Source organism: Piliocolobus tephrosceles, chromosome 4, assembly GCF_002776525.5.
Source record: "Piliocolobus tephrosceles isolate RC106 chromosome 4, ASM277652v3, whole genome shotgun sequence".
NCBI classification, from domain to species: Eukaryota; Metazoa; Chordata; class Mammalia; order Primates; family Cercopithecidae; genus Piliocolobus; species Piliocolobus tephrosceles.
Genome location: NC_045437.1, coordinates 161,354,950 through 161,382,368, shown reverse-complemented (window position 1 = coordinate 161,382,368; position 27,419 = coordinate 161,354,950). Strand labels below are relative to the sequence as shown.

At 39.7% G+C, this 27,419-nt stretch overlaps 1 protein-coding gene across 1 annotated transcript in view; it reads right to left on the bottom strand.

The window, feature by feature from the left end:
• The window catches only part of FBN2 (fibrillin 2), a 270,107-nt gene extending 244,019 nt beyond the window's left edge, over nucleotides 1-26,088 (bottom strand). Inside the window, exons 1-5 of the mRNA XM_023196889.3 lie at nucleotides 25,194-26,088; nucleotides 24,238-24,320; nucleotides 18,501-18,599; nucleotides 15,520-15,615; nucleotides 6,651-6,746 (exon numbers count right to left, since the gene is read on the bottom strand). Of these exons, the coding sequence (XP_023052657.2) occupies nucleotides 6,651-6,746; nucleotides 15,520-15,615; nucleotides 18,501-18,599; nucleotides 24,238-24,320; nucleotides 25,194-25,447 (628 nt within the window). The 5' untranslated portion in view covers nucleotides 25,448-26,088. The remainder of the gene's footprint in view (nucleotides 1-6,650; nucleotides 6,747-15,519; nucleotides 15,616-18,500; nucleotides 18,600-24,237; nucleotides 24,321-25,193) is intronic.
• Between the last annotated feature and the right edge of the window lie 1,331 nt (nucleotides 26,089-27,419).

The window sequence follows — 27,419 nt, the reverse complement described above, 5'->3', positions numbered from 1 at the left end:
TAATAATGAGCCACCACATCTATCATTTTGATAACGGGGGAAACCTCTTAAAAAGATATTAGCATTGATGACCATTATTTATTTCACTTATTGGATGCCAGGCATTGTATCATTCAATCTTCACAAAAATGATTCAAAGTTAACATAATAGATATGTATTATATATGTACAAACAGGCATCAGAGAGGGCAATCACATTTCTGAAGTTACACAGGTTTTAATATTAAGCTTTGATTTCGACTACAGCCTGTGTTCTAAAAATACAACAAGTAACACTTAGTGGAAGCTTACCATGTGTCAGGCACACTGCCTATTGTGTGTCAGGTGTTTACCACATTACTGCTTTTAATCTTTCCAATGAATCTATGAGGTGATTATGGGCCCACAACTGTTTATCTGAAACCCCTGGAGACAGGTGTTATTTAAGAATTTGTAATTTTTGAAATATACGGTATTTGTTACATCACTTCCCCCATATACATGCACATCTGATTTAATTACTTTTGAGTAAATTCTATATAATCACATCTGATTACATTTAATTTGTGTGTGTCTGGTAGTTTCACCTCGTTTCTACACCAATTAACCTCTAATGTCTTTTAATCTTATGTTAGAACAGGAAAACAGAAAAAATATTTATGGAGATAAAAAATATAAAATATTCTAGCCTTTGTATTTCATATTGCAGGTTCCCCTGCCTCTAGGTAGATAAACCAAAATCAAAGAAAGAGCTGCAATAAATGAAATACACATTGTTTTTGTTCAAAAGAGAATAAAATATCAGGATCTACTGAGCTGCCAAAAGTTCAATCTTATTTTACTGATCTAAACAGCAAAGGCCTAAATCGAGGATTAAGAAGTGAAAGTCTGGCCTCTCCCAGATAGATCAATCAGTGAATTGATTTTTCTCCCAGATTTAAGTCCTTCCTTTATACAACACCAAGCGTCTCCACTTCTCGTCTAGCATTACATCTCTCTTTTCTTATCAAGTCTTCATTTTCTTCTTCCCCTCTTTTTCTTCCACTTCCCACTGTCGCTTTTTCTTCTCTAATTTTCTTTCCCTTCTGTTCTTAATGGCATTCAAGATAAGGGTATCATCTGAGGCAGTGCCAAAAAGTTAAGTTCCCACAGATCTTTTGGTATTTCTCTGATGCCCATTTAAGGCTAAGTTTAGCTTAGAGAGTGCAAGGTTATAAAGTGCTCTTCTTAACGGCCTCACAAGTGCAGAAATATGTGTGTGTGTGTGTGTGCCTGCGGGTACATGTGAGTCTGACATCTGTAGTTGGTAACATTCTCTTTCTGCTTATTGTAATTTTCATTCTACTAAAACTTCAGAGTGCAAGAAAAAGAGAGACATTTTATTTCTGCAAAATAAATATCAGCTTAGTAATTAAGGTAATTGGTCATGAATTATGGAGTTTAAATAATGTTAGTATAAGATTTAATCATGATATATCACAGGAATTAGTCTGATACTGTTTTTGCCACTGTAGTAAGCTATGTTTTTCCATTCTACATTCATTTGACTGAAAGAAAGACTTTTGTAATCTGTCCTGCATTAGGGAGCATTTCCGAGCTCTCCTACTTTTTGTTCCTACTCCTATTACGGTATTTACTGTGTCTTATTGCATCCTCGTGTGTAAAGTAGATGACCAGTTTTTCAATAATTTGTTTCTCATTAATAAGAAGTATATATTGGTTTTTCTTATAATTCAAGTTCCAAGTACTTAGCCCAATACTTTAACAGTACTCAACAAATATTGGATGAATAAATATTAAATCTTTATTTTAAAAATTAGTTTAGTTACACTCTGGTATATTCTAATCTGTGGTTAAAAAGGTAAATGGAAGTAAACAAACACTCCAAAGCACTTACATCTTACTCTTATATCTTGCTTTTTCTTTTGTGTTATTACAACATGCAGTGCAACTATAACAATCTGTAGCATATTTAATAACACAAAAGGAGAAGCAAGATATAAGGACATTTCACGTTATAGAAGAGCAAATTCTAGTAAGAATGGAAAGATCCCATTTTTTGTAAACACTACATGCATGTGCAGTAGAAAAATGGCTCAAGTTACGGTCTCCAAGATGTTAATGGTAATTAATCCTAAGTGTAGGAGTTATGAATAATTGGATTCTCATCTTTCATCTTGTTTTATTTCTAAATTATTTTATAATAAACATGCATTACATTTTAAAACAGAAAACTACAATGGAACGTATTGTCTTAAAAACATTCTTTATCCATTTCTTGAAAGTATCAAATTCACTGTGTACAGAATTCTATGTAATACCAGCTTGTTCTCTTCACCATATTCCCTATATTCCTGGTCATACTACTAATTTGTTATGTTACTTGAATGTTCACAAGCTGTACAATCACCCTGTATACTTTATAATACATTCCAAGTCCTTTGGGTTAACAAGTATATCAGAAATAACAAGTTATTTCTAAACAAACTTGAGTCTGGGTCTACAGTATTCCCAGAATTAAGGAAAACCGAAATTTGTCCATGTTTACAACTACTCTTGGAGGATTTGGGTGAGGTCTAAGTAGATTTAGTGGCTATTACAGTTACTTTACTTCCTGAAGTGTGGGTGAGTGAATAAAAACCTATACAATAATTGAAGAGTTTACAATTAGATGCCAAGTTGCCAGCATGGACACCTGAGTGGTGGTTGACTCCTTTTAGAGAAGTTGTCATCATCATGTTCCCACTAAATTAAACTATATGGGATCTTACACATCTGCTAAACGTCCTCGTTGGACAGCAGCAGAATAATGCAGAGTTGCAGCAAGCAGGACTCTGATGATGAGCAGGACTGTTTTGTAATGGGGTGAGTGAGTGAGAGCCCCTGACCAGAGATATTCAGGCAGAGATGGAGTGACTCCTTCTCAGCACGCTTTTAGACCTGGGTTCACGCATTAGTTTCTATAACTAGATGATTTCATAAAAGGTAACCTAAATGTAAATCAATCTATGTTCATTTTACATGAAGGCTTGAAAGTTTAGATGTTTTGAACTCTAACATTTGCAACTTGATCTCACCTTTTTTTTTCACTGAAGATGCAGATTAAGAAAAGTCATTTTTCTTTAAAGTGTCAATAATTAAAAAGTAATTTTCTAGTCCTTTTTTACCTTTAAGTTGTACTAAAAAATGTTCACTTTAAGGGAAATGTTACTAAGCACCAGATTATTTGAAATTTTACACAATTTGCATACTATTTTAGGGAAGTCATGTTTACATGATAAAAACCATTTGTAGTAGTAATTTATGTATAACTTAAAAGGGTCTAGGATATACTTCTAACAGATGGGCCTTATATAAACCTCAAGGAAAATTCCATTACAAAAGAAGATTTCAACAATCTTTTAAGTCAAAAAAGTTGAAAGCAGGACTCTAGACAGGCCATATTTGTGATCAAGTAATCATCTATTTGGTTCAGAAATTCCTTAGGTAAATGTATTTCTTGTCTACCCAACCCCTCCAAGTTTCTACTGATAAAACATAAGGTACATTTTAAGTATTAGGGAAAAAAACCCATCGAGCCTCAACATCGAATGCTGACTCCGTTTCTGTTCAATCTCAAGTGTATATTAAGTGAGATATTTATCTTTTTTTCAAATTACATTTGTTTGGAAAGAGATACATAAAGAATTCAGTACCTTCATATGCCATGGCCACAAATGAGCTGCCTGCATTTTACAATTAGTCTGTTGTCACAAGAACTCTTTTTTTTTTTTTTTTTTTTGATGCTAAGTATAAAAGGTCATTGTACATATTACCAAGTGTGAAAAGAGAACTCCAAAGAAGTTCAGGTTACCCAGCACCCAGACTCAAGTTAAATACCATAATCATGCCAGCCATTGGTTACTAGTCAGTCTCTGGGTCTAGATACCAGTCTGCCAAAAGCCCAGATAGCTGGAAAAGCAGCCACGTTTTATCATATGACTGATCCCAGGAGGCCAATTTAAAGGGAAATTATGTGTTCTACATTAAGGAGGAACAAATATCTCTGATTTTACAAGGGTCTTTTTTTTAAGAGAACAAAGAATATATATTTTGAAATTCAGTAATTTTAAAATATATATGTAAACTTCAAACGTTAATAGGGCACATGAGCTTACTCACTAACTTCAACATAAGTGAGTTACTCTTTTTGTGTCTACACAGACACAATGTTTCTTGAAAAATATTATGAACTTCATTTTCAGTAGAACGGGTTATTACACATGTATAAATTCAATGTAAAACATCTCTTTAAAATACTAAAGTTCATGGTTGCTATCTAAGAGTGGAACTTGCTAACTCCTTTGGAAGAAACGAAGCTTTAGAACTTCCATCTGAAGGGTAGTAAGTAATAAGACTTTTAAGAAACAAACCAACATTTAAAAAATATCACTAAGGGTAATCCATTAGCTAATTAATCTTATATTTTTTTCTGAAAACATGCTACTGTACATGTAAAATATATGGAAGTCTTTATTGAATTCTCAGAAATTAATGAGGACTAACAAATCTAATGAATGAATAACTGTTGAAAAATAATGACGCAATTCCTGGAAGCCTCTGAGTTGAAACTACTCACCCAATTTCTTTGCCAATTACAACTTGACTTTCAAATCTGCTTCAGGATGAAAGAGCTACAAAGTTTACATGACTCCCAGAAAAATGAAGATCATCTCTACCAATTAATGTTTGAAATTTTAAATTTATTCTACATTCTACGATGTTCAAATAAACTTAGCGTTATCTAAGAAATGTGTGTTATTCCATTCTGAATAATTTATCTTTCTATGCTAACATTTCATAATTAATTTTTCTTTCCCAAATAAAGGCATCTGGTAAAGACATTTAAATTCATCCTAAGTGTAACATTAAACTCTATCATTTGTGGAATGTACTTCAGTTCCAAGAAATCTCAATTACATTAAAAATAATAAAAATACCTTGGTGTGTATATATATCCAAGTGTATGTGAAAAAATATTTTACTTTTCAGACTTCACCATATAATTGTAATTTCTCAGTTTCTTCTCAAGATTAAACTTGAAAAGCAAGATGAAGTTTTGTCAGGGTAATGAGTATAATTTTTAAAATATAAGGCTTATTTCACAACTCTAAGTCTAAGTCGCTTATACGTATATAAACCTTGATCCCTACTTATCTGTAATATTTAATTGACATAATTTCATATATTCTAGTTTCACAATAAAGAAAGTTCTGTACAACTTGATGCCACAACAAGCTCTGGAAAAATGCACTGAGGAAGTAAATAACAATGAATGATTATGTAATATTACTTTTAGCTCAACCTTCTTTTTACTGTTATGGATCAGCGTTAATTACTTATCACATTTTATAACATTTAACTTCTTTGGTATGTCATGAAGCTGTTTACCATCAAGACATTATTTTAGGTAGCTTACACACAGCACACACACTCTTTTGCTCCTTTGTACGTGTGACCTGGGAGACCAGGAGTCAGGCTTCCGCAGGCCTAGAGGGAGCCAGCAAACTTGAGCCACTCCCCTCTTGCCACTGCACTGCCCTGCACTGCAACTCAGCTCAACCTAAGAGATCACACTCTCTAGAATCCTTGAAACATAAATATTCCCATGATCCATAATGAGGGATCAATGCCAGAGATTTTCAGCAGTCTATAGGTCATGAGTTTAACTGCTATTCAAATCAAAGTAAATTGGTTTCACATTGGCTTGACTGACCATTTTCATGAATAAGTTGGACAATGTGGGATGCCTACCCAGCATCCATCCCTCCACCCCTTTTCTCTTACCCAAAGGAAGCTCTATTGGCTTCAGATACCCAATCATCCCTTCCATGTGAATCTGGCGAAGCTTAAATCATCTGCTGCAAGGACAGGTCCTGGTAAGTCTACATCAAACACATTACCACCACCAGCACCCACTTTGCCATGAACCATTTTAAAACTCAAGCTTAAGCCATGCAGCATACAAAGTATCTCTGGAGGCTATTGCTGGTCCACAGTTGGAGGTGATGTTTTCTGTCTCAAGAGGTGAAAAGGAAACATGTTTCCTGAGTGACTGCTGACAGCCATCTTACAAGCACAAAGAACTTCACGGTAGGATAAAAAGTGAAACATAAAGGAGGGCGGGGTCAAGAGAAACAGAGTAACAGGGTAAAGCCTTGTTACAGGTAAAAGCCTTGATCACATCCTACCTGAGGCCCACTAGCTTGGGGCTTTTTGTTGTGAAATGCTATACATTTCCTTATGGCTTAGGACAATTTATGTCAGATTTTGTGGGGTTTGCAGCCAAGGATAGTCTGACACTATTTCATTTTTAACAGAAGCAGTACTTTCAACAATGCCTCCTAATTTGAATTAAGCACATTATTAGAATTTGCCACTCACTCAAAATTACCCTAGAGCCATAGCCCCAGAATTGGCTGCCCAAACTGAGTTCACTGGTGGAAAAAGTTGACATGCTTCTGCCACTGTTAGTTATGTCTCAAAATCTTACCATTCAACTTAGAGACATAATCAAAGAAGAGTAAAAATACGATTTCATTAGCAGAATCTTCATTGAATAACAAAAAATTGCACATTTTTACAATAAAATAGACTTCTTCAGAAAGTGAGGTTCTCATTTCTCTTCTTACCTCTTTCACACTGTGGACCAGTGAATCCATAGACACAAGCACAGCGGTTGGGTCCGATACAGCGTCCACCATTCTGACACCCATTTTCACAGACAGCTGCATACAAAAACAGCAAGAAGCTCATTATATAGCCAGCCTCCAAGCACAAAAGAGTAGTGCAGTGATGCTGCCCATAAAGGATCTTATGTTAAATTACAGTAAATTACATTAAATTAAACTGCAACTTGTGTAAATTACACAGGTTAAAGTTCACATCTTAAATTTAAGTAAATATATTTAAGTATATTCAGACAAAAGCTTACACACATCATGTAGATCACACTGTTAAGCAAGTGTTTGGTAAAAGGTTTTTTTTTTTTTTAATCAGAATCATATTCACTGGCTCTCATGCTCATTTAGTGAGAATGTAACTACTCGACCCTCAATTTCCATCTACTAACCCTATAATCTATATTTTCACCGGTAAGGAATGAATAAAATATGGGGAAATGAAGGAAGAAAGAGGCTGATCCAGGTAGCACAGGAAAGGAGCAGGAGGAGAAAATGTAGTAAGAAAAAATAAAAATGATATGGTAATAAAGGGAAAAAGCAAAATTCAGAGAAGAAAAGGAAGCAAAGGGGGGAAAAAAGGTAAAGCTGGAAGGGCAAAACCAAGAAAAGGGGGGAAAATGCCATCAATGTTAGCTATAAAATGCCAAAAGAAGTAACCAATGTGTAGACTATGTGCAGGTCATAGAAGAAAAGAAAGGGGAAAAAAACTGTGTAAGCATAATATGTTCTTTCATGTAAAATTAACTCACAATCCAAATGTTTTCAAAGTCATGCTGACAAACACGCAAAACACACTCTCTTTTGCTCCTTTAGCCTTGTGACCTGGGAGATCAGGAGTTGGGGTTGCATGAGCCCAGAGGGAGCCAGTCAACTTGAACCACTCCCCTCTCCGCACTGCACTGCTCTGCACTGCAGCTCAGCTCAGCCTAAAAGATCACACTCTCTAGAATCCTTGGAACCTTAGTATTCCCATGATCCATAATGAAGAGAGCTGAATTCAAGAATCACGTCTCCTCCAGGAGAAAATACCGATACTGAGAGTATGTCTCCCAATCTACCCACCCAATTGAAACATTTGTCCTCACAAATGAATTAGAGGATTATATTCTATGACCTGTGTCCATAAATGGAGATGAAGGACACTGATTATTCAAATTAAAGGAAAGTGGGGGGCAAAGCACTTCAAGTGAGGTACATATCAAAAATGGGAAACTCAATAAGTATACTGATATCTAGTAGCACAGTAATGCTGTTATTTCCTTATCAGGTATGTTGAACCAGATAGACTGCCTATCATCTCCAGAATGCATGGAGTGATTTCTGTTCTGCTGATAATGGTCAGAAGACCAAAATGCACTTGGAAATAAAAGATGATCTTGACCTTAAAGAGTCACTGTGCCAATGGCCTCAGAGGCATTTGTTGATAGTTACACTTCAATTAAGGGCATGATTCTGTGTGTCACTGCACGAGTACAGCTCCCTAGGAACCACATCTTTCTGTTTCTTCACCTGTCTCCAGCTGAGTCCTATATAGCACTTCCCACTCATCACTGCCTTGAAATATGGGCAGACTTGAAATATAAGTAAATACGAAGCAGAAAGGAAAAGGAAAAAAGGCCACAAGGAGCATGAAAAAAATAAAGATGGATGGGAAGGTGGGAAAAAACAAAACCTATCAGAGCATTCTGTGCAGTAATTCCATAGAAACAATTGCCAGGATTTGAAGATTTCTACATGCACGCGTATGTTCATTGCAGCACTATTCACAATAGCAAAGACATGGAATCAATCCAAATGCCCATCAATGATACACTGGATAAAGAAAATGTGGCAGATATACACCATGGAATATTACGCAGCCACAAAAAGGAACAAGATAATGTCCTTTGCAGGGACATGGATGGAGGTGAAAGCCATTATCCTCAGCAAACTAACACAGGAACAGAAAACAGAAAACATCGCATGTTCTCACTTATAAGTGGGAGCTGAACGATGAGAACACATGGACACTGGGAGAGGAACAACACACACTGGGGCCTGTCTGGGGAGGGCAGGGGGAGGGAGAACTTCAGGATAAATAGCTAATGCATGCAGGGCTTAATACCTAGGTGATGGGTTGACAGATGCAACAAACTACCATGGCACCATGGCACACGTTTACCTATGCAACAAACCTGCATGTCCTGCACATATATCCCAGAAATTAAAATACAATTAAATTTTTTTAAAAGAAAGATTTAAAAAATCAATTGTTAAAAACATACACTGCAAAATACTAAGTCCAAAGTAATACGATCAATTAAAATGTGTGGAATTTTCTTTAAATGCTATTGAGTTGTAGGAAATTTAAATTACAGTCATTTTCCCACATGTGTTCTCTCATCACTCATCACGATGCCAGCCTTTGGGGAAGAGCCGTACACACTAATTGTAACACTCAGAACACAACCTCCGGTAAATGGAGGAAGGGCTTCTCCCAGGGTTTTCCAAAACAGAGTTTCCAATTCCCAGGTAGAACAAGGCTGGATGAACCTTGAGCTTCTCCTAGAAAGAGCTGGCCCATTACCAATTAAAGCTAATCTAATCTGTCTAGGTTAGATTATCAATGCCTCCGTTTTCACTAAAGATTTTTGGAGGTTTGCAAATTATAGTTTTTGTTTATAAAAAATATTTATCTTAACTTGTAATATGAGTTTCTTGTTACTTTTAATGAATCAATAAATATTTTAGATTTCTCAATTTTAATTTCTAACATTATAAATATTGATGGAACTCATATAAACAAAAGACATTTGAGGACCTCAATAATTTTTAAAAATGTAAAGGGATCCTATGAACAAAAAAAAACAAGGGCCACTGATATAACCATTTGCTTGTATTTCTGTCTCTCATGTGAGAGTGGGTTCCCCCAGGACAAGGACCAGATCTGTTTGCCTTTGAATCCCCATCACCTATTGTGGTATCTGATAGACTGCACAAACTCAGCAAACTCTCGCACGTCAACATTTCACAGCATTTTTTCAAGTACTTCGTGAGGCAGAATGGTGCAGTGAACAGATAATGAGCTCTGCTGTCCCCAGCACTTACTCACCACACCCTCTCTCTGATTGTTAGCTTCCTGGTCTGCAAAAAGAGACTTAACAGTTCCTCCCCTACAGACGTTTGAGGACTAAATAAAATAGCATATGAGACAAAGTGCACGGTCACTGCACGCTGAAGGTATTCTACATTCTTAATTCCCTTCTAACTACAGAACATTTGTACAAAAATGTTCTGTAAGACAAGATGTCTGCAGCAGCCGAAGTTTACATTAAAGAGCAAAAGAAGAGAAGCAGGAAATACAGATAAAAGTAGAAGAAAAAAACAAAAATAGTGAATTTCCTTTTTTCAAATAAATTATGATGAAAGGTATTTTACAAAATAACATTTTTTGTAACAAAAAAGAATAGAAACAGCAACTTACATTTCAACTGGAGTCAGAAAAAAAAATTTGAAAATGCCTAAATTTCCACCACAGAAGGAATGCTGACCACTCAGGAAGAAAACTATGCTTACACCTAGCATGACAGTGGTGTCAAAGGCAAGAGAGCAAAAGATTTACTACAGATAGAAATATGAGCTGGTTTCTCAGCTGCCCTCCAAAATCTTCAAAGGGGAAAACACACTATTTTCCCTGTGTGGGTTGGCTGCATACTGTAGAAGCTCAGACATTTAGAGAACATTTTTATTCAACAGATATTTACTGAGCACTTACTTTGTGCTAGGTAACATGTCAAGTACACGTTTTTATTAGACCACTTTACAACTCAGCAGAGATGCAGACACTTGGGCATAAGTCAAGTCTGAAATTATGATTGTAATTTCTACACAAATGTGTTAGAAAAATAGCATTATAAACCAAGTTAAAATGTTAATAAGAGGAAAGAAACAAAAGCCTATTGTCTGACATAGGAAGGTATAAATCTTTACTATCGGTGCTGCCTTCTTCCTTTGTTTTCTAGGATACCACACTCTCAGTTTTCATTCCATCCTCATGTCCATTCTTTCTCACTCTTCTTTGCTGGCTTCTTTTCCTCTTCTCCATCTCACAGTGTTGGACTGAATTGGGTCTCTGTTTTCAACTCTCTTCTTTAGCTACAAAAACTTCCTAATGATCTTTATCTAGGCCTATGATTAAAATATTATCTATACAATAATTCAGTCTATATGCTCCCAAATTTATATCTCCATGTCCAGCCTCTCTCGAAAGATCAGAGTTCATAGATCTTTGCACTTATAAGTCTGACAGATTTCTCAATATAATGAATCCAGAACAAAACTCTTGCCCTCAGCCCCACCACTCCTTACCCAACCCACTCCCTATACAATCTTTCCCATAACTGGAAATGATCCAGGAGTTCCACCAAAACCCTCTCCTTGTCACTTTTGATCTTTACTTTTTCTATGTTTTTTAATCCACCATGCTTGGTCCATCACAGTATACCTCCAAAATACAAGCTCAATCCAACCACTCACCACATCTTCAATGACTAAAGCTGCAGCATCGTTCACTAGCACCGCTGTGGTAGCCTCCTACATGGCCCTTTCCTTTTCTCTGTTATAATCCAGGCTCAACACAGCAGACAGGGTGATTTTTTTTTTTTTAATGTCAACCAGATCACAGAACACCACTGCTCAAAATGCTCCAATGTCTTCCCATAATATTTAAGCTATAGTCCAAATTTTGCTCCTTGGCCTACAAGGCCCTACAACTCCCTCTCCAAACTCAATTCTTACCATTTTTCCTTTCCCCACTTTACTTCAGGGACATGGATCTTACTGTTTCCAAAATACATGGAATTTGTTCCCACTTCAGGTCCTTTAAATTTACTTTTCCCTTGTCCAGAATAATTTTCCCATAGATTTAAAAGCACAGACTCAGGTCTGTGTTTCAATGTCACCTTCTCAGAGACCCCTGATGTAAAATAGCAGACAACTGCTAATCCTGACCCAGACTCTCTTCCCCCTTAGCCTGCTTTGTTCTTCTCCTAAAACTTCTCACTACCTAAATGTGGATTAGGTATTTACCTTTTTAGTATTAACTGTCATTTCTACCAGAATATGCGGCCAGGGTATCATCTTACCTGTTCACAGTAGTTAATCAACATTGCTGAATGAAATGGATGAAATGGAAAAATGCTTTCTAAGAAGTGCTGCCTGTTTCCAGGAAAGCAGCTAAGCAGTCTAAATGTGTTATAATGTTCATTTTAGCAAGCATCCTATTTCCAAGACTTTTCTGGATTCATAAATTGAAAAATGCTCCATCTGCTTCTTTGCTTTCAGTACTGTAACACTCTTTCCATATAAGACGACTTGGAAAACATCTTCCTTACACCATTCCTTGAGCTGATAATCTATTAGTTATCATATCTTTACCTCCTTTTCCTTTTTTTTTTTTTTTGAGATGGAGTCTCGCTCTGTCGCCCAGGCTGGAGTGCAGTGGCGCCATCTCGGCTCACTGCAAGCTCCGCCTCCCGGGTTCCCGCCATTCTCCTGCCTCAGTCTCCCAAGTAGCTGGGACTACAGGCACCTGCCACCATGCCCAGCTAATTTTTGTTGTTGTTGTTATCTTTAGTAGAGATGGGGTTTCACCGACCTTTACCTTCTTAATTGCTGACAAATAAATTATGCTTGTTACACATTTTGCTTCCTCCATATGTTCTATTACCCCTGAGATAAACATCAGACAAGGAAGATGTCATCCCACGAGAAATCTAGAGAACAAATGTTCAGTATATGCTCATTTTCTACGTTGCTTTTCCTCTCACTGGAAAATGTGGTAACATAAATATGATCTGACACAGGGGTGGAAGAACATCAAAGCATTTTAGAAGAGTAAAGTCCTTTCCATCCCCTGCCTTCCCATTCCTGTGTGAAGAACAAGAGACACACCCACTAGAGCGTGTTCTGTACAACCCTCATACATACGTACACACGTACGCCCAAGGCACGGAGAGCAGTTTAATTCAGACTGAAGACAGCTAATTTCAGGATAGATTTGAGCAAATACTCTGAAAGATCAGTTGAGGTAAGGCAAGGCTCTTTCTGCTGTGATTCTAATTTTCATTTTTCCCTCTACAGAGCAAAAGGATGTGTTTCAACAAGGATAGATGTGTCTCTTCATTGGTTATGGAACTTTGCAAAACAGAGTTACAATCAGATCTCCTAACACTTTTCTAAGGCCTAAAAATATATATCAATCTATCTTTTTATGAATACTGTGTTTGTGATAGACTTCTGTCTTTCTTTTCTGGTTATAAACAGAAGACTGTTGTAGAAAATGTAGGAAACACCTGAATGTACAAAGAAAATATAGAAGAAGTATCATCCATGGAACAAGAAACTCTGCTGCATTTATCTGTTCCACTGTTGTCCAGTTCTTTCTTGGTCTCCCCTGGACAACCCTAGCCTACAGAAGTTAATACATTGGTCCCCTCCTATTATTGCCTCCTATTCATCCTCCATTTCTCAAACTTCAGTCAATCTCCTCTTGTCATACTTGAGAACCATCCACACAAGGAATCTGCAAACTATGGCCCAAAGGCTGTATCTGGGCCACTGCTTACTTTTGTACTTCCCATGAGCTAAGAGGAATTTTGACACTTTTAAGTAGTTGAAAAATCAAAGAAATAATACTCGGTCACAAGTGAAAATTGTATGAAATTCAAATTCCAGCATCTATAAAGTATGCAATTTTGCTGAAATACACCCTAGCTCTTTCATTTACATAGTATCTATGGTCACTTTTGCACTACAATGGCAGAGCTGAGTATTTGCAATGGAGAAAGCAAGGTATCAAATATATACTCTCTGACCTTTACAAAAAAAGTTGGCCTACCCCTGACCTTAACAGAATATTTTTCTTTAAATGGATACTCCTATTTTATATAAAATTATTCTAAAGAAAACTTTATAGCACTAATAAATAGAAAGCTATAATCACCATAAATACCTTAACTAGAAGAAAACCTTGGAAATTACTGCAACAAGCAGGAGATACAACTTCACATTCATTAGCATGATTATTATTATTTAAAGAAAAAAAGAAAACAACAAGGGTTGGCAAGCATGTACAGTGGAGCCCTTGTGCACTGCTAGTGGGAATGGAAGACAGTGCAGCTTCTGTGGAAAACAGTATGGCAGCATTTCAAAAAATTAAAAATACAATTATCATGTAATCCAGCAATTCCGCTTCTGGGTATACACCCAAAAGAACTGAAAGCAAGGGCCCAAACAGATATTTCAGCATTATTCACAATAGCCAAAAGGTGAAAGCAACTCAAATGTCCATCAAAAGATGACTGGATAAACAAAATGTCGTATATTCATATAGTGAAATAATATTTTGCCTTTAAAATGACCCATGCTAAAACATGGATGAACCTTGAGGGCACTATGTTAAGTATAATAAACCAGTCACCAAAGGCCAAATGCTTCATGCTTACACTTCTATGAAATACCTGAAGTAGTCAGATTCATAGAGACAGAAAGTAAATGATGGTTGCCAGGGGCAGGGGAGAGGGAATGGGGGTTATTGTTTAATGGGTACAGAGTTTCAGTTTTCCAAGATGAAAAGAATTCTGGAGATGGATGGTGATGATGGTTACACAACAGTGTGAATGGACTTAATGCCACTGAACTATACACTTAAAAATGGTTAAAATGGTAAATGCTGTTAGGTATATTTTACCACAATCTAAAAAAATTTTTTATTGCAACAAAAATAAAATAATGTTAACTGAAAACAAGCTAGATATTCTTTTACACCTAAGACTTGGGTTTTCTATGTTTGAAAAAGAGACCAGCAATCCTTAAAGAAGCCTTGAAGATGAGCACGGAACCTACAGTCTAAATCAGGTAAAAATGCAAATAAAGTAAAAAGGGACTTACTATTTGTGATTCAATTTCATAAATCACACTTCTTTAATGTCATATCAAGTGACATTACTTCAAAATATGTGAATTCCGAAAAATATCCCAGTTTAGAGAATACTACCCAAAATGTTCCCCAGTGATGCGTCACAATCCAGAAACTACAATCCTTACACTCTTGCTAAAAGGTTATTTCTTGATTCATACAGGGCATTCCCCAGTGAAAGGACCAGCTTTGCTCCCTGTTTCACAATAACATCTGATTTTTAAAAATCATTTCATCGAGGCCGAGACAGGCGGATCACGAGGTCAGGAGATCAAGACCATCCTGGCTAACATGGTGAAACCCTGTCTCTACTAAAAAATACAAAAAAAAAAAAAAAAATCATTTCATCACCCTGTATCTTAGTATTAAATATATTTGAACACAGGATAATTCATCAGATTGGCTCTCCTGTGTTTAATTTTGAGAAGTTCTAAAAAATCATAGGTATAAAGAGGGAACTGGGGAGGGAAAGAAGAAGTAAAATGGAAAGAGATACATCAGAGAAAACTTGCTCATTTTTTTTTTCAGGAAAGTATACATGTCTTATGGAGCCAGATAAAGGAAAACAAATAAATCACAGAAAATCTGTGAGACTGTCACATTTGCTAAAGCACTAGTTACCAGTTGTTGACTGGTTACTATTCAAGAACATCACTGCTCTAAAGCACAAAATTCTAAAAGAATTAGAAAAATTCTTACAGGATAAAAATTAGAAATTCAGTTTTAAGGTAAGGTTTGCTATATAAAATTGTTTTTTCAAAAGATCACAGGATTTATGAGACCTTAAATTATAACTTAATATGAAATATCCAGCAAATCAAATGATTTCTAATAAATAAAGTTGATTCTAATGTCCCTTACGTTGTCCACAATAAGTTCCAATATATCCTTTCTGGCACTGGCAGTGGTCATCTGCACAAGTCCCACCATTCATGCATCTCACGCTGCACTGCTGAACTGCAAAGAGCAATAACAAAAAAGTAAAAACATCAGTCACCAAAACTATAGTATATGTGAGAGGTTATAAAACTATAAACTCAATTATCCTATTCAATGACAATTATATCTTACAGAAGGAAATATTATGACCCAAACATATTTTTATTCATTATTTCTTTATAAGTGCACACAGGGGCATATCTGTGGTAACATGTTATTCAGGATGCATTTAAAACACTTTCAATGTTAAAAAAAAATAAACAGAAGGTGACTAGCAGCATAGTTTTTGGCAAGCAGGAGGTACTTTTGTCTCCATTCAGAATGCAGGAGCTGAGTGCCCATCATTCCAGCTCAGTGCAGTACTGTCATAATGGACTTGAAGGCTATCCTCACAGAGCTTGAAATTCCAATAGGGAGTTATGGAAAACACAGGTAAACAAATACCACAAAGTAATTATAGACTGTGATAAACTGTTTGAAGTAAACCATTGTGAAGGAGACTAGCCTGGAGCCAAGAAGGAGCTTAGATACCAGCACCAGACAAGACTACTCAGAGGAGACATTTACACTGAGATATGAAGGATGAGAATGAGCCAGATATTAAAAGTACCAAGGAGGAACTTCAGAGAGAGAAGAACCAGCAAATCAAAAGACCTTAGGATGGTAAAAGGTTTCTTCTGAAGAACAGAGAGATTCCTGTGGTTAAAAAGAGGCAGACAGGGAAGAGATCTTGAAGACCCAGGCAGAGGACAATCAGCTAACACAGGGCGTCCTCGGCCACCCAAGGGTTTTCCTTATATCCCAAATGCAACAGGTAGTCACTGAAAGGATTTAAATGAGAGAGTGAAGTGATGTAATCTATATTTTTAAAAGATTACTCTAGCTGCTCTGCAGAGAATGGATTTGAAGAGGGCGAGAGTCTGGGAGAAGGATGAGGACAGCTTGCACCACATGGTAGCAGTGGAGATGGAAAGGAAAAGATAAATCTGAGATAATTATTTTCCAGTAAAGCCTACAGGACTTGTTCAAAGAGTCGACATAGAGAAAGAGAAGCAGCAGTTACTTAAGCACCGGCTGGATGGCAGAGCCATTTGCCGAGGCAGGAGGAACTGTGGTTCAAGTAGCCTGTGGTCAGCAATAAATTCAGTTGCCTTTTAGACATGCTACTAAGTTTCAATTGCTTGCTATTTCTTGAGGGGAGATGTCAAACGGGAACGAGAACATATGAGTGTGGAGGTCAGTGTTGGGATCTCCAGTGTAGATAAGTATTATGAGTTATCAACATATTGGTAGTCATTGAAAACATATATGTTAATGAGTTCACCCAGGCAGGGCAGTACTCAGGAACACTAAACCTCCAATGAAAGACTGATGAAGATACAGAAAAGAGAATAAAAAGTAATGATCAAGAAAAGGAGCACTGAGGGCCACTGGAATTATAAAAGTCAATGGTGTTTCAAAGAAAAATGAAAAACAGCATTTCAAAAAGATAGCAATTAATAGTGCCAAAAGCTTTAGCAAGGTCCCACAGGATGATGATTGAGGGGGTTAGAAAAGTTCCTGATGAAATGGAAGGAACTCATTGCCCAAGGCCAAATGAATGCACAGATCCCATGCTAAATTATATACCACAAACAAAGAGCAGCCCAGAGAATGTCCCAGCTCCCAGGTAGAGGAATTAAGAAACTGAATCTTAAAATTCCTCTAGGATTGGGTTTTTTGCCAAAGGCAAATATGAGAAAACTAAGGATAGGATAATGAATATATGGGCAACAGTATCTTGTAGGCAACCAGGCAAGAGAGAGAGGTTCAGGTTAAGTTGGGGATGAAATGTTCTGGTTAAAGTGGTCAAGAAATCATGATGAATTTGAATGATAGGTTTTAAAAACCTAGGGAAATAGCAGATTCCAAGAAAGTGAAATTAAGAGAGTTTTCATCAGGAGTTTCATCAGAAGACAATGGCATTTGTTGTATGAATCTTGAATCTTATTCCTGAGTCAGACGCACTCTGTATTACCTTCGTTAAGGGAAAATCTGAAGAAATACATATTAAAAATATAATGACTTCACACTAGTTTGAGGCAAGACTTTAAAAAGCATTTATTTAATTATTGAGCAATTAAATAAACAATCTTGCTTCTGCCTTGTTATAATGTTATCTTAAATACTAGGCTAAAAGATTAATCTTCAACCTTAAGAACCCAACAATTTCTAATTGGATCATGAATCACACAATCATAGTCCACAGTTATAATTACCTTACGTAGGTGTTGGCAGTTAATACATGTGAAGCAAAATAGGTCCATATGTGTAACGTATCTGGTAAGTACTCAATAAACATATGCTGCCTTTGAGTTCTCTTCTCCTTCCCCCTTAGATAGCCCACAAAACACCTGTTAAGCAAAGGCAAAAAATATAGCCTAGTGTTTGAGACTACACACTTAGGCATCAGAATACCTGGATTCAGGTCTGTATTTCCTTGGGCCAGTTAATTAAATTATGTGTGCTTTACTTTGCTACTCTGTAAAATGGGGTATTAACAGTATCTCATAACGTTGATGTAAGGATTAACTAAAATAATAACACTTAAAACTCCCTGGCACAGAGTAAAAACCTAGTTAGGTCATAGCTATTATTCACCAAGAGTTACTTCTTCACTGAATTCTTAAACTGTTTCTGCATAGACATATGGCTCCTGCACCAGAATTAAAGCATTTTTCTTGTTGAAAACCATCACCCACTTAAGGCGACAAGTCACTGAAGATTTTTACTCTAAAGATTAATACACACCTAGTATGTGAGGAAAATAATCACGGATTTATATCCTTTTTGGGAAGGACCTTTAGCATTTACTCCAAAGCTCAAAAAAAATGCAGTGAAAAGGCCACAAGTAAGAAACATACTTGATTTTGATCCACAGGTTGGTGATATTTGCCCACTGGAACACGTACACATGTTAGGACGGGAACAAAATCCATCTCCACAACTATTTCTACAAATCGCTGTAGAAAGCACAATAGGAAAATGAATGAATAACTATGTAATAAACCATAGTTTACAAAACAAGAAAGCTGTATTTAAAAGTAAAAAGTCTGAAAAACTAAGATAAAATATATGATGTAAATGTCTAACTTCAGATATGCAATAAAATTACCCATTGTAGACTTGGGAATAAGTCTCATAGGTATCCTTATGATAACATGTAAATAAATGAAGCTGGTTCAAATTGCATAAATCCTTTAAGGAATCTCCACACCGTTTTCCATAGTGGCTAAAAAAGTAGAACTACCATTTGATCCAGCAATCCCACTACTGGGTATCTACCCAGAGGAAAAGAAGTCATTATTCAGAAAAGGTACTTGCACATGCACGTGTATAGCAGCACAATTCAAAATTGAAAAATCGTGGAACCAACCCAAATGCCCATCAATCAACAAATGGATAAAGAAACTGTTACATATATATATATATATACACACACACACACACACACGTAACTGTGAAATATATAACATATATATAGTGGAATACTATGCAGCCATAAAAAGGAATGAATTAACAGCATTTGTAGAGGCCTGGATGTGGTTGGAGACTTATTATTCTAAGTGATGTAATTCAGGAATGGAAAAGCAAACATTGTATGTTCTCACTGATACGTGGGAGCTAAGCTATGAGGACACGAAGGCATAAGAATGATACAATGGACGTTGGGGACTTGGGAGAAAGAGTGGCAGGGGGTGAGGGATAAATGACTACAAATATGGTGCAGTGTACACTGCTCAGGTGATTGGTGCACCAAAATCTCACAAATCACCATTAAAGGACTTACTCGTGCAACTAAATACCACCTGTACCCCAATAACTTATGGAAAAATAGAAATAAAAATAAAGTCATACGTAAGTAAACGTTACAGAATGAAAACATGGTAGAATAAAATAAAGTACAGGCTTTTAAGTTTAAAATACGTGTGTGTGTGTGTGTGTGTGTGTGTGTATTTACTGACTTTAAAAGGTCTAAAAGAACTTTCACCAAACAGTGCAATGGACCTCACTGCATGATGAGTTTATGTATGGATTATTATTTTTATAATAAACATTTAAAGCTTTGCAATAAGGAAAAAATTTGCATAATCCTAAATCTTCAATTGTCTTATTGATACAGGTTGTCTCTTTCATTAAAGACTGAGAGTTTACAATGCAGAATTCACCCAGAGAAGACAGTCTTGATTCTAGGTAGTTGGGAGAGTTGCAGGAACAGAGAAACCACAGCCCACTATGCAAAAGCCTTCACAGGAGCCAGAGAACATGAAATTGGCTGAACCAGAGGCTCTGGTCCTAATGACTTGGCCAAGCCTCAAACGTTCCATGCACATTCCTTCTGGGCTGGTATCTGACCTACCCTGTGATCAATGTTTGGTCCCCTCAATAATTCCCTCTCTCCTCCTACAGCCTTTCTCCTTCCATATTTTCTCCACAACTTAGCTTACTCCTGCTGCTCAGAAAAGCTTCTGTGGCATTTTTATGGTGGAGAGAGTCAAAGCCTCCTGCAGCTGTGACCTCCAATGAACAGAAAGGTATGAGGGTCATCACAGCAAAGAATGTTAGGCCCACTGACACAGTACATACCACAGATACTCCAAACTTGTAGGCAAGTACCTTCGAATGGGAAGTCTCTCCCATATTTAGAGACAGTTCATTTAGGAGCTGAGAGATTTATCTCTATAATCATAATTGAATTCTCTCTTTCAGCACAAGAGCTGTGTACTTTAATGCTCATGCCATGACTGGATATATAAAGACAAGAAGAAAGTCTGGAAATGCCCTGACACTGGCTGTAGCTAGGGAAAAGGTCCCACAACTTTCAAACAGGTCTGGGACCCTCAACAATGTAAAGAGCATTTCCTGCAGAAGTAAACTAATTGTTTTTCTTCCCCAAGATGCCTTCTGACATCCATACACTACTATCAGCATTAGTACTTCTTATCAATGAAAATAGTGGGCTGGGTACGGTGGCTCATGTCTGTAATCCCAGCACCTTGGGAGCCCTAGGTAAATGGATCACTTGAGCCCGGAAGCTGGAGACCAGCCTGGGCAACATAGGCAGACCCCATCGCTACGAAATTCTTTTTAAAAAATTAGCCTTGCACATTGGCATGTGTCCATAGTCCCAGTTACTCAGGAGGCTGAGGTCGGAAGGTGGCTTGAGTCCGAGAGGTTAAGGCTGCAGTGAGCTGTGATCATGCCACTGCATTCCAGCCTGAGTGACAGCGAGGTCCTGTCTCAAATGAATAAAAAGAAAAAGTGAATAGTGTCAAATACTGTGATTTAAGATAAAAATCTTTTAGGTAAGAATATGTTTCCTGCCATGGAGTCGACTCTTACTTCTTAAAATATGCTACAGTTTCTGATCACCAGTAATTTTCCAATGACAAATGTGCATTAAAACATTGTTTTATTTCAAATTTCTCTCCTCCCCCAGAAAGCCAATATTTAGTCTAGGCTTAAGAGAGGAGACTCAAAGTACCCCCACCCGGGTTCCAAACCAAATGAAGGTTTGACGGGCTGCAGACTGAGTGTTCTCAGGCAATTATCCGTCAAGGATACAGGTATATACTTTGTATCTGTGAGCCAGTAAGAGGCAAGAATGCTGAGGCCCTTTTGCCCCACACAGGCCTCAGACTATGGTACACTTACTGAGTATCTCTCCCTCCCACAATTACTAAAACTATGAGACCTAGAAATGCCAGAGGGAGAGGGAGACAGGACCTAGGGGCTGAGACTTCAGTGATGCTGTGAGAAGTCACATGGCCAGGTAAAGAATACATAGCACCCAAAAGGTCTGAAGTTGAGTTCTCACTCTGCCATTGCCGCTGTGAGCTCCAGAAAAACCCACAGCCCTTCTGAGTCCAGTTTTTTCATTTGGTAGCATAACATAAGGGAGTTACATTGGAATGCTCTGACGTTTCGTCAGGTCTCAAATGTTATTAATCCAGCCAACCTCATCCCACTGCTATTATATTGATCAAAATACTATTCATTGCATAATTTCACAATATATAAATAAGCAAATTTTTTCATTGCTTCACATTCTAAGAAGATTAAAAAAAAAGGTGAGAATGTCAATTCTGTGCTTTTGGAAATGAATATTTGCAAGTTTGGAAGTACTTCAGCAATTTTTCTAGGCTACAACTAAGAACAATACCAACAAAACATAGAGACTCAAATCAAAATGCATTAGGTTTCCAGAACTTGGGGAATTGTAGTTTCTTTTCAATATCTTCTCCTTATAAAGCCTGTCAAAGTCAAACATTAAAATTCTGTTGACCATTTTTTAATGGTCAAAACATGGTCAAAAAAGTTGACCATTTTTTATTTTTCTATATTAACAGAATGCTGAGGTACAAATGTATGAGAAAATTAATATTTGGTTTTGATTTTCTGTTTGTATTTTACTTATTTTCTTTTTTGTAAATTGTCTCAGATAATTTATTTTGCTAAATGGCGTGATACAGATAAGTTCAATAAATATAATAATTTACTTAATTCATTATCATCAGGAAGGCCTGGAATTAAAATTCTTGATTTTGAGTTTATATTGGTTTCATTTCATTTATTACCTCTACATATGATCATTTTAAATGTCAGACTAAATGAACTACTGAATTGAATGCAGGCTGTTAGCATTAAATGAGACTCATGCAATAGAATATAAAGGTATTACATTTTTCCTGTTTTGTGCACTGTTTAATAATCTTAGGTACTAGAAATTTTAGATGTGCTTATGAGAAGTATTTTTGTAGACACTTCTTGATACAAGTGTTATAAATGTTTCTTGTAAATATAAAGATCATTTCAAAGTTTACTCTTTTTATAGATTTCTGATACATGCAAATTCCAATGTATCTCACAAGCATCCAAATATTTCAAGTATCGGAAAATGCGGATTACAATAGTCACTGTTACCCTAAGATTTTCAAAGCTGATCTTCTACCAGTGATCAGTGGGCCATACATATATTTCTACTGCAAATATTCTGGAAGGCTGTGCTCTCTGGAATTCCCATTCCACACTGATCCAATAAAATCTGACTTTACAGATTTTCAACACGTACCATGAACCAAACCCTCCTCCTCGGCTGCTCTCCAACTCAATAATGGCAGTCACATTCATTACATTTAGTGAGTCAGACTTTCCGCAGTGCCTAAGTCACTCCCAGCTAGTATGGCAGGTGTGCGATGAGTGACGTTAGCTGTTTCAGGATTCTAAAAAACCGTGTAAGTTTAAAGCAGCCATGGTAATGCCCTACTGGCCTGAAAGAGTAAACGCACCCTCCATTAATGCCTCACATATGACTTCTGTGTTGGAAAGAAAAGAATGCAGAACTTTTTCTTTTAAAAAATAAAGCAAAGGCTTATTATAATCAGAAGATTTGTTTAAAATATTTATAAGTCACTTTAAATGATACAGTTGTTTCCTATTTTTGCCATTGGAGATAGTGGGATTTTAAGGTAGAAAAAATAAGAAGAAATTAGTCTTTATGACACTTGAGATTTCATCCCTTTTTAAAAAACTGCCCAGAAATTACATTAAGTATCTATCTCAAACCCACAAAACCAATAAATATAGAGTCAGAAATGCCACTACATCCTTATTATCCCTTGGTTAGTGCGGCTTGCCCTTTTTCTCTGTTCACAGTTGCATAATTATTTTTTCCCTGGAGAACATGGAGGTCAATCTAAAGTCAAGACTGGATCTAAATGAACGTGCTGTCTATGATACCTGGCTCTCCTCCCAACAAGACAAATGTGGTTGTGCTACATGAACACACAGGAGAAGGCCAGTCACACTGCAAGTCACAAATTTACAGCTATGAGGCTAGTAACTAATGAGCTCTCCAATTAGAACGTGGAGAATTGGTTATACACTTTGGAAACAGAATAAAATAATCAAAACTTTTAAGGTCAGAGATACAGAATTTTTCAAGGTCTAAGATTCATACTTTGGAAATCTACTGCACACTATTGAGGTTTGGGGTTTGGAAACTCTAAATTCAAATGTCTTCCAAAAAGTAAAAACAAAAAACAGTCAAGCCCCTCTTTAAGAGTTAAAAGTTTGTTAACTTAGGTCAACACTAAATCCGTGAGAATGCTCCTTTCCTATCTAGGTTATGTAATTGTTGAGATAAAACCAGAAATAAGAAAGCGGTTTTATATAAATGCCTAAGAAACCTTGATCTTCAAAAGGCCTAAACCTCAATCGGAGTTAAAAGCTTGATAATTTGCATAACAACATGTGGTCTTATCTGGATTTTTTTACGGAAAAAGTGGTTTTGAGTTATCTCAATAATTGCTCCACTCCTCTTCCAATTTGTATTAATAGACATAGAAAGATAAAACTTTCAATTATCTTTGAAACCTTTATCATTATTGCCCTTCAATAGAGTCTAGAAGTGAAGTCTCAACTGACTCAAACCGGTTGAGTCTTCCCCACTATTCAAATGGGACCGCGTCCCGATTATCGGTGCAATGTGATCACTTGATTTTAAAGGCAATTGTGCGTCCAAATGGCTGAGTGCAAGAGGTCGGCTGGAGATAGGGCCGAGCTCGCTGCCCCAAGCTGCGATCCCTGCCAAGCACTCACGGACAATGCACTGGTTTCCTCCAGGGAGCGTCTTCCATCCAGGGCAGCAGTAGGAGTGGAATCTGGAGCCGCATACGTTGGGCCTGTGATGGACAAGCGCGGTCACACATAGATAGGGAGAGGGGTGCAGTAACATATAAACGGTCTTCGTAAGCAATGCCCCGAGCGAGTAGATTTCAGGACAAAAAAACAAATCAAAATTACACTTCAAATTCTTGGGGATTGGGAGGCAGACGTGGAAGCAAAAGAGCTAGATGCTGGAATGCAGGAGGGTCAGAAACGTCTAAACACTGCCTTTCATCTGTCGTCCCTTGCCTGCCTTTTTAAAGGGCGAAAAGAGACATGGAAACATATAATTTTCTACTATTCTAGCTTCCAGATGCAGAGAACAAAGGGACCACTGCGTTCCAAAGAATCCTTGCCCTCCTTTCCGAATCCATTCCTTCTTGATCAACTGTTACTTTGGCCCCGACGTGTCAAGGAAAGCGCGTCGCAAGGTGGAGCGCTCGGGTTGACGATTAAGAAGGTGAGCTGTGAACCCTGCACACGTCCTCAAACAAAAGGCTCACGAGCTGCGCCCCCGACGGAGGAGAGCAAGCAGGCTCCTCCGGCCCCTGCAGCAGGCGGACCCAGGCCCGCCTTCCGCCCGACATTCAGAACCTGTTCCCGCACCGCGGACTCTGCGCACGCTCCGCGAGCCGCATCCCCAGGCCCCCTAACCATCCGCCGCCCGACCCCGGAGAGAGGGCTTTCCGCCCGCTGAGCTACGGGTTTGGGAAGGAAAAGGGGGACGCGCTCCTGGGGGTCTTTGGCTCCTGGATGTCCTGGCGAAGGGGGCTCCAGCTCTAGGCTCCAGCAGAAGGGTCAGGGACCCAGTGGACCGGAAAGCCGCCAAACTGAGGATTCCCCCCTCCCCCAAGTCGGAGCCTTAGGTGCGGGGCCGCTTGCCCACTTACCCTCTGAGCACGTCCTGCTGTCCGCGCCGGCGGACGCGACTGGCCACTGCGGCACCCTCCTCGCGATACTCGGGCGCCAGAAACCCGCCTTCAGAGCCTGTTGTAGCGGACCGGACCTGTTGCGGCGGCGGCTGGGGCCGAGGCGGTTTGGGCGGAGGAGGCTGAGGCTGGCCGGCCGTGCCCTGCGCCCAGAGCGCCACACAGCCCAGCCACAGGAAGTAGGGCTGGAGACACAGCCGCCGTCTTCTCCCCATCGCCGGCGCTGAAAGCGCGCGGCCCTAGACCCGCGAAGAGGGAGTGATCAAAAGACAAAATTTGCGATGCTCAGAAAAAAGTCAAGGTCTAATAAGCCCTTCTTCGGCTCCGGGGACTCCCTCGGGCTCGGGCTGCCTGCTCTAGCTGGAGACCCCGACAGAGCACCGGCCCCCTGGCTGCCCGCGAAGCCAGACGCGGGGCGCCGGGTCTAGCGCAGTGGGCGGCGAGGCGCGGCGGAGGTGCAGCCCGCAGCCCTGAGCGGTACACGTTGCATAACCGGCCTAAAGCCCCGAGCGACTCCAGGACCGCCAGCGGGCGGGGGAGGAAATTACAAAAGCCCTGGCGTAAAATTTAAAAAATGTGAACCTCAAAAGAAAAAAGGGCCTGCACGCAGAGCTCGGCGGATTCCCGTGCGCTCCGGCACGGATCTTGGAAAGCTGCAAAAGTCACCAGAAAGAAACAGGCAAGCAAACAAAAGTCGTCCCCAAAAGAAGAGGAGGGTTCCCTCTGGGCTCGTTCGGAGTCCCACAGGGCAACGAAGCGCGGGCAGCGGCTGCGGAGCCAGGCGGAGGTGCGTGGGGCCGGGGCGTGCGGCCAGCAAGAGAGAGGGCGGGACGCTGGACGCTGGAGAAGATGCGGCGGTGGAGGGCGCGGCGCGGGGGTTTTAGAGGCCCGGCGGGGCGCTGGGCGGGCCGGCGGGCGGTGGCTGTCAGTGGGGGCGCGGCCGTCCACACGTGGGGCTCAACCCGGACTGAGAGGCCGGCGCAGAGTGGGCGGGGACAGAATAAGGGAGAGATCAGGGGCCGAGGAACGAGGGGAGCGAGGGTTGGGTGAGGGGAAGAAGAAGGAAGGGGGGGAGGGCGAAGGGAGGGGAAAAGACGGAGATTGGGGAGAAGGGGGGCGAGCCCGAGAGGAAGGCCAGGTTGGAAGAGGGACTTGGAAAGAGGGATTGGCGAGCCCGGGTGCGAGAGGAAATGAGCGGGGGATGGGGGCGAGGTTAGGGCAAAGAGAGAAGTGGGAAAGGGGAGGGAGGGCCAAGGTCTGGGCGCCGAGAGGAGGGGCCCGGGGGGCCGGCTGGAGGGGGCGAGGCGCTAGGCGGCTTTGCTTCCCGTCCCCGTCAATTGGCCGCTAGCTCTGTTTTGACTGCCTGTACAAAGCGAGCAGACGGCGGGGGATGGGGCGATTAGGGACCGGATTTGGGAAAGGAGGCAGCCCCGTCCCCTCCCCCTCCCCCTCCGCCTAGCCCGGCCGCGGACCAGGGACTAGGGTCCCTAAGCGCACCAGGCTTGACTGGCCCGCAGCTGAGCTGACCCGCAGCTGAACTTCCCCGCCGGACAGAGGCCGCCAGGTTGAGGATGAGAACGGGTCTTTCTGTAGGGTCCCGGACCCTGACCCGGGATAGGGGGATTCGCAGTCAGCCAGGAATAGAGGCTCACTGGGCTGTTGGTTGCAGCCTCAATCCAAGAAGGACGGACCCTCCCCATCGCCCTCCCACCCACACCGCCCCACCGGGAGCGGCGTCAGTCTGAGAGACCAAATTAGGGGCTGGGCGTTTCCAGATTGAAATGCGCCCTCCGCCACCAAGAGGGAGCTCACGCGGCCGCGGGGCACCGAGGCAGCCAGCCGGCGCCGCGGTCCTGGGGAGTTTGTACTGGGGTGTGCTCTGGTGTGAGACCTGGCAGGACTGTGCCTGGGCTTGCATGCAGGGAGGGTTTAGAGACCCTGAAATGTACTAGCGGGCAGGGTGATGACAAGGCGGGTAAATGAGGCTTGGGGCATACCCTTGGTTCCTGGCTTGGACCCCTTCCGATTAATGATTAAATCCTAGCAATTGGTGCAAACCTCTGTACCTCTTAGAGTGCCTCTGCACCGGCCTGCCCTGGGGTCTTCCTTTGTGGCCCTCCTTTCATGAAATCTCTGTGAAGCCCTGGTCATTTCTCATTCAGTGGAATATCATAATTTAAAAATAAA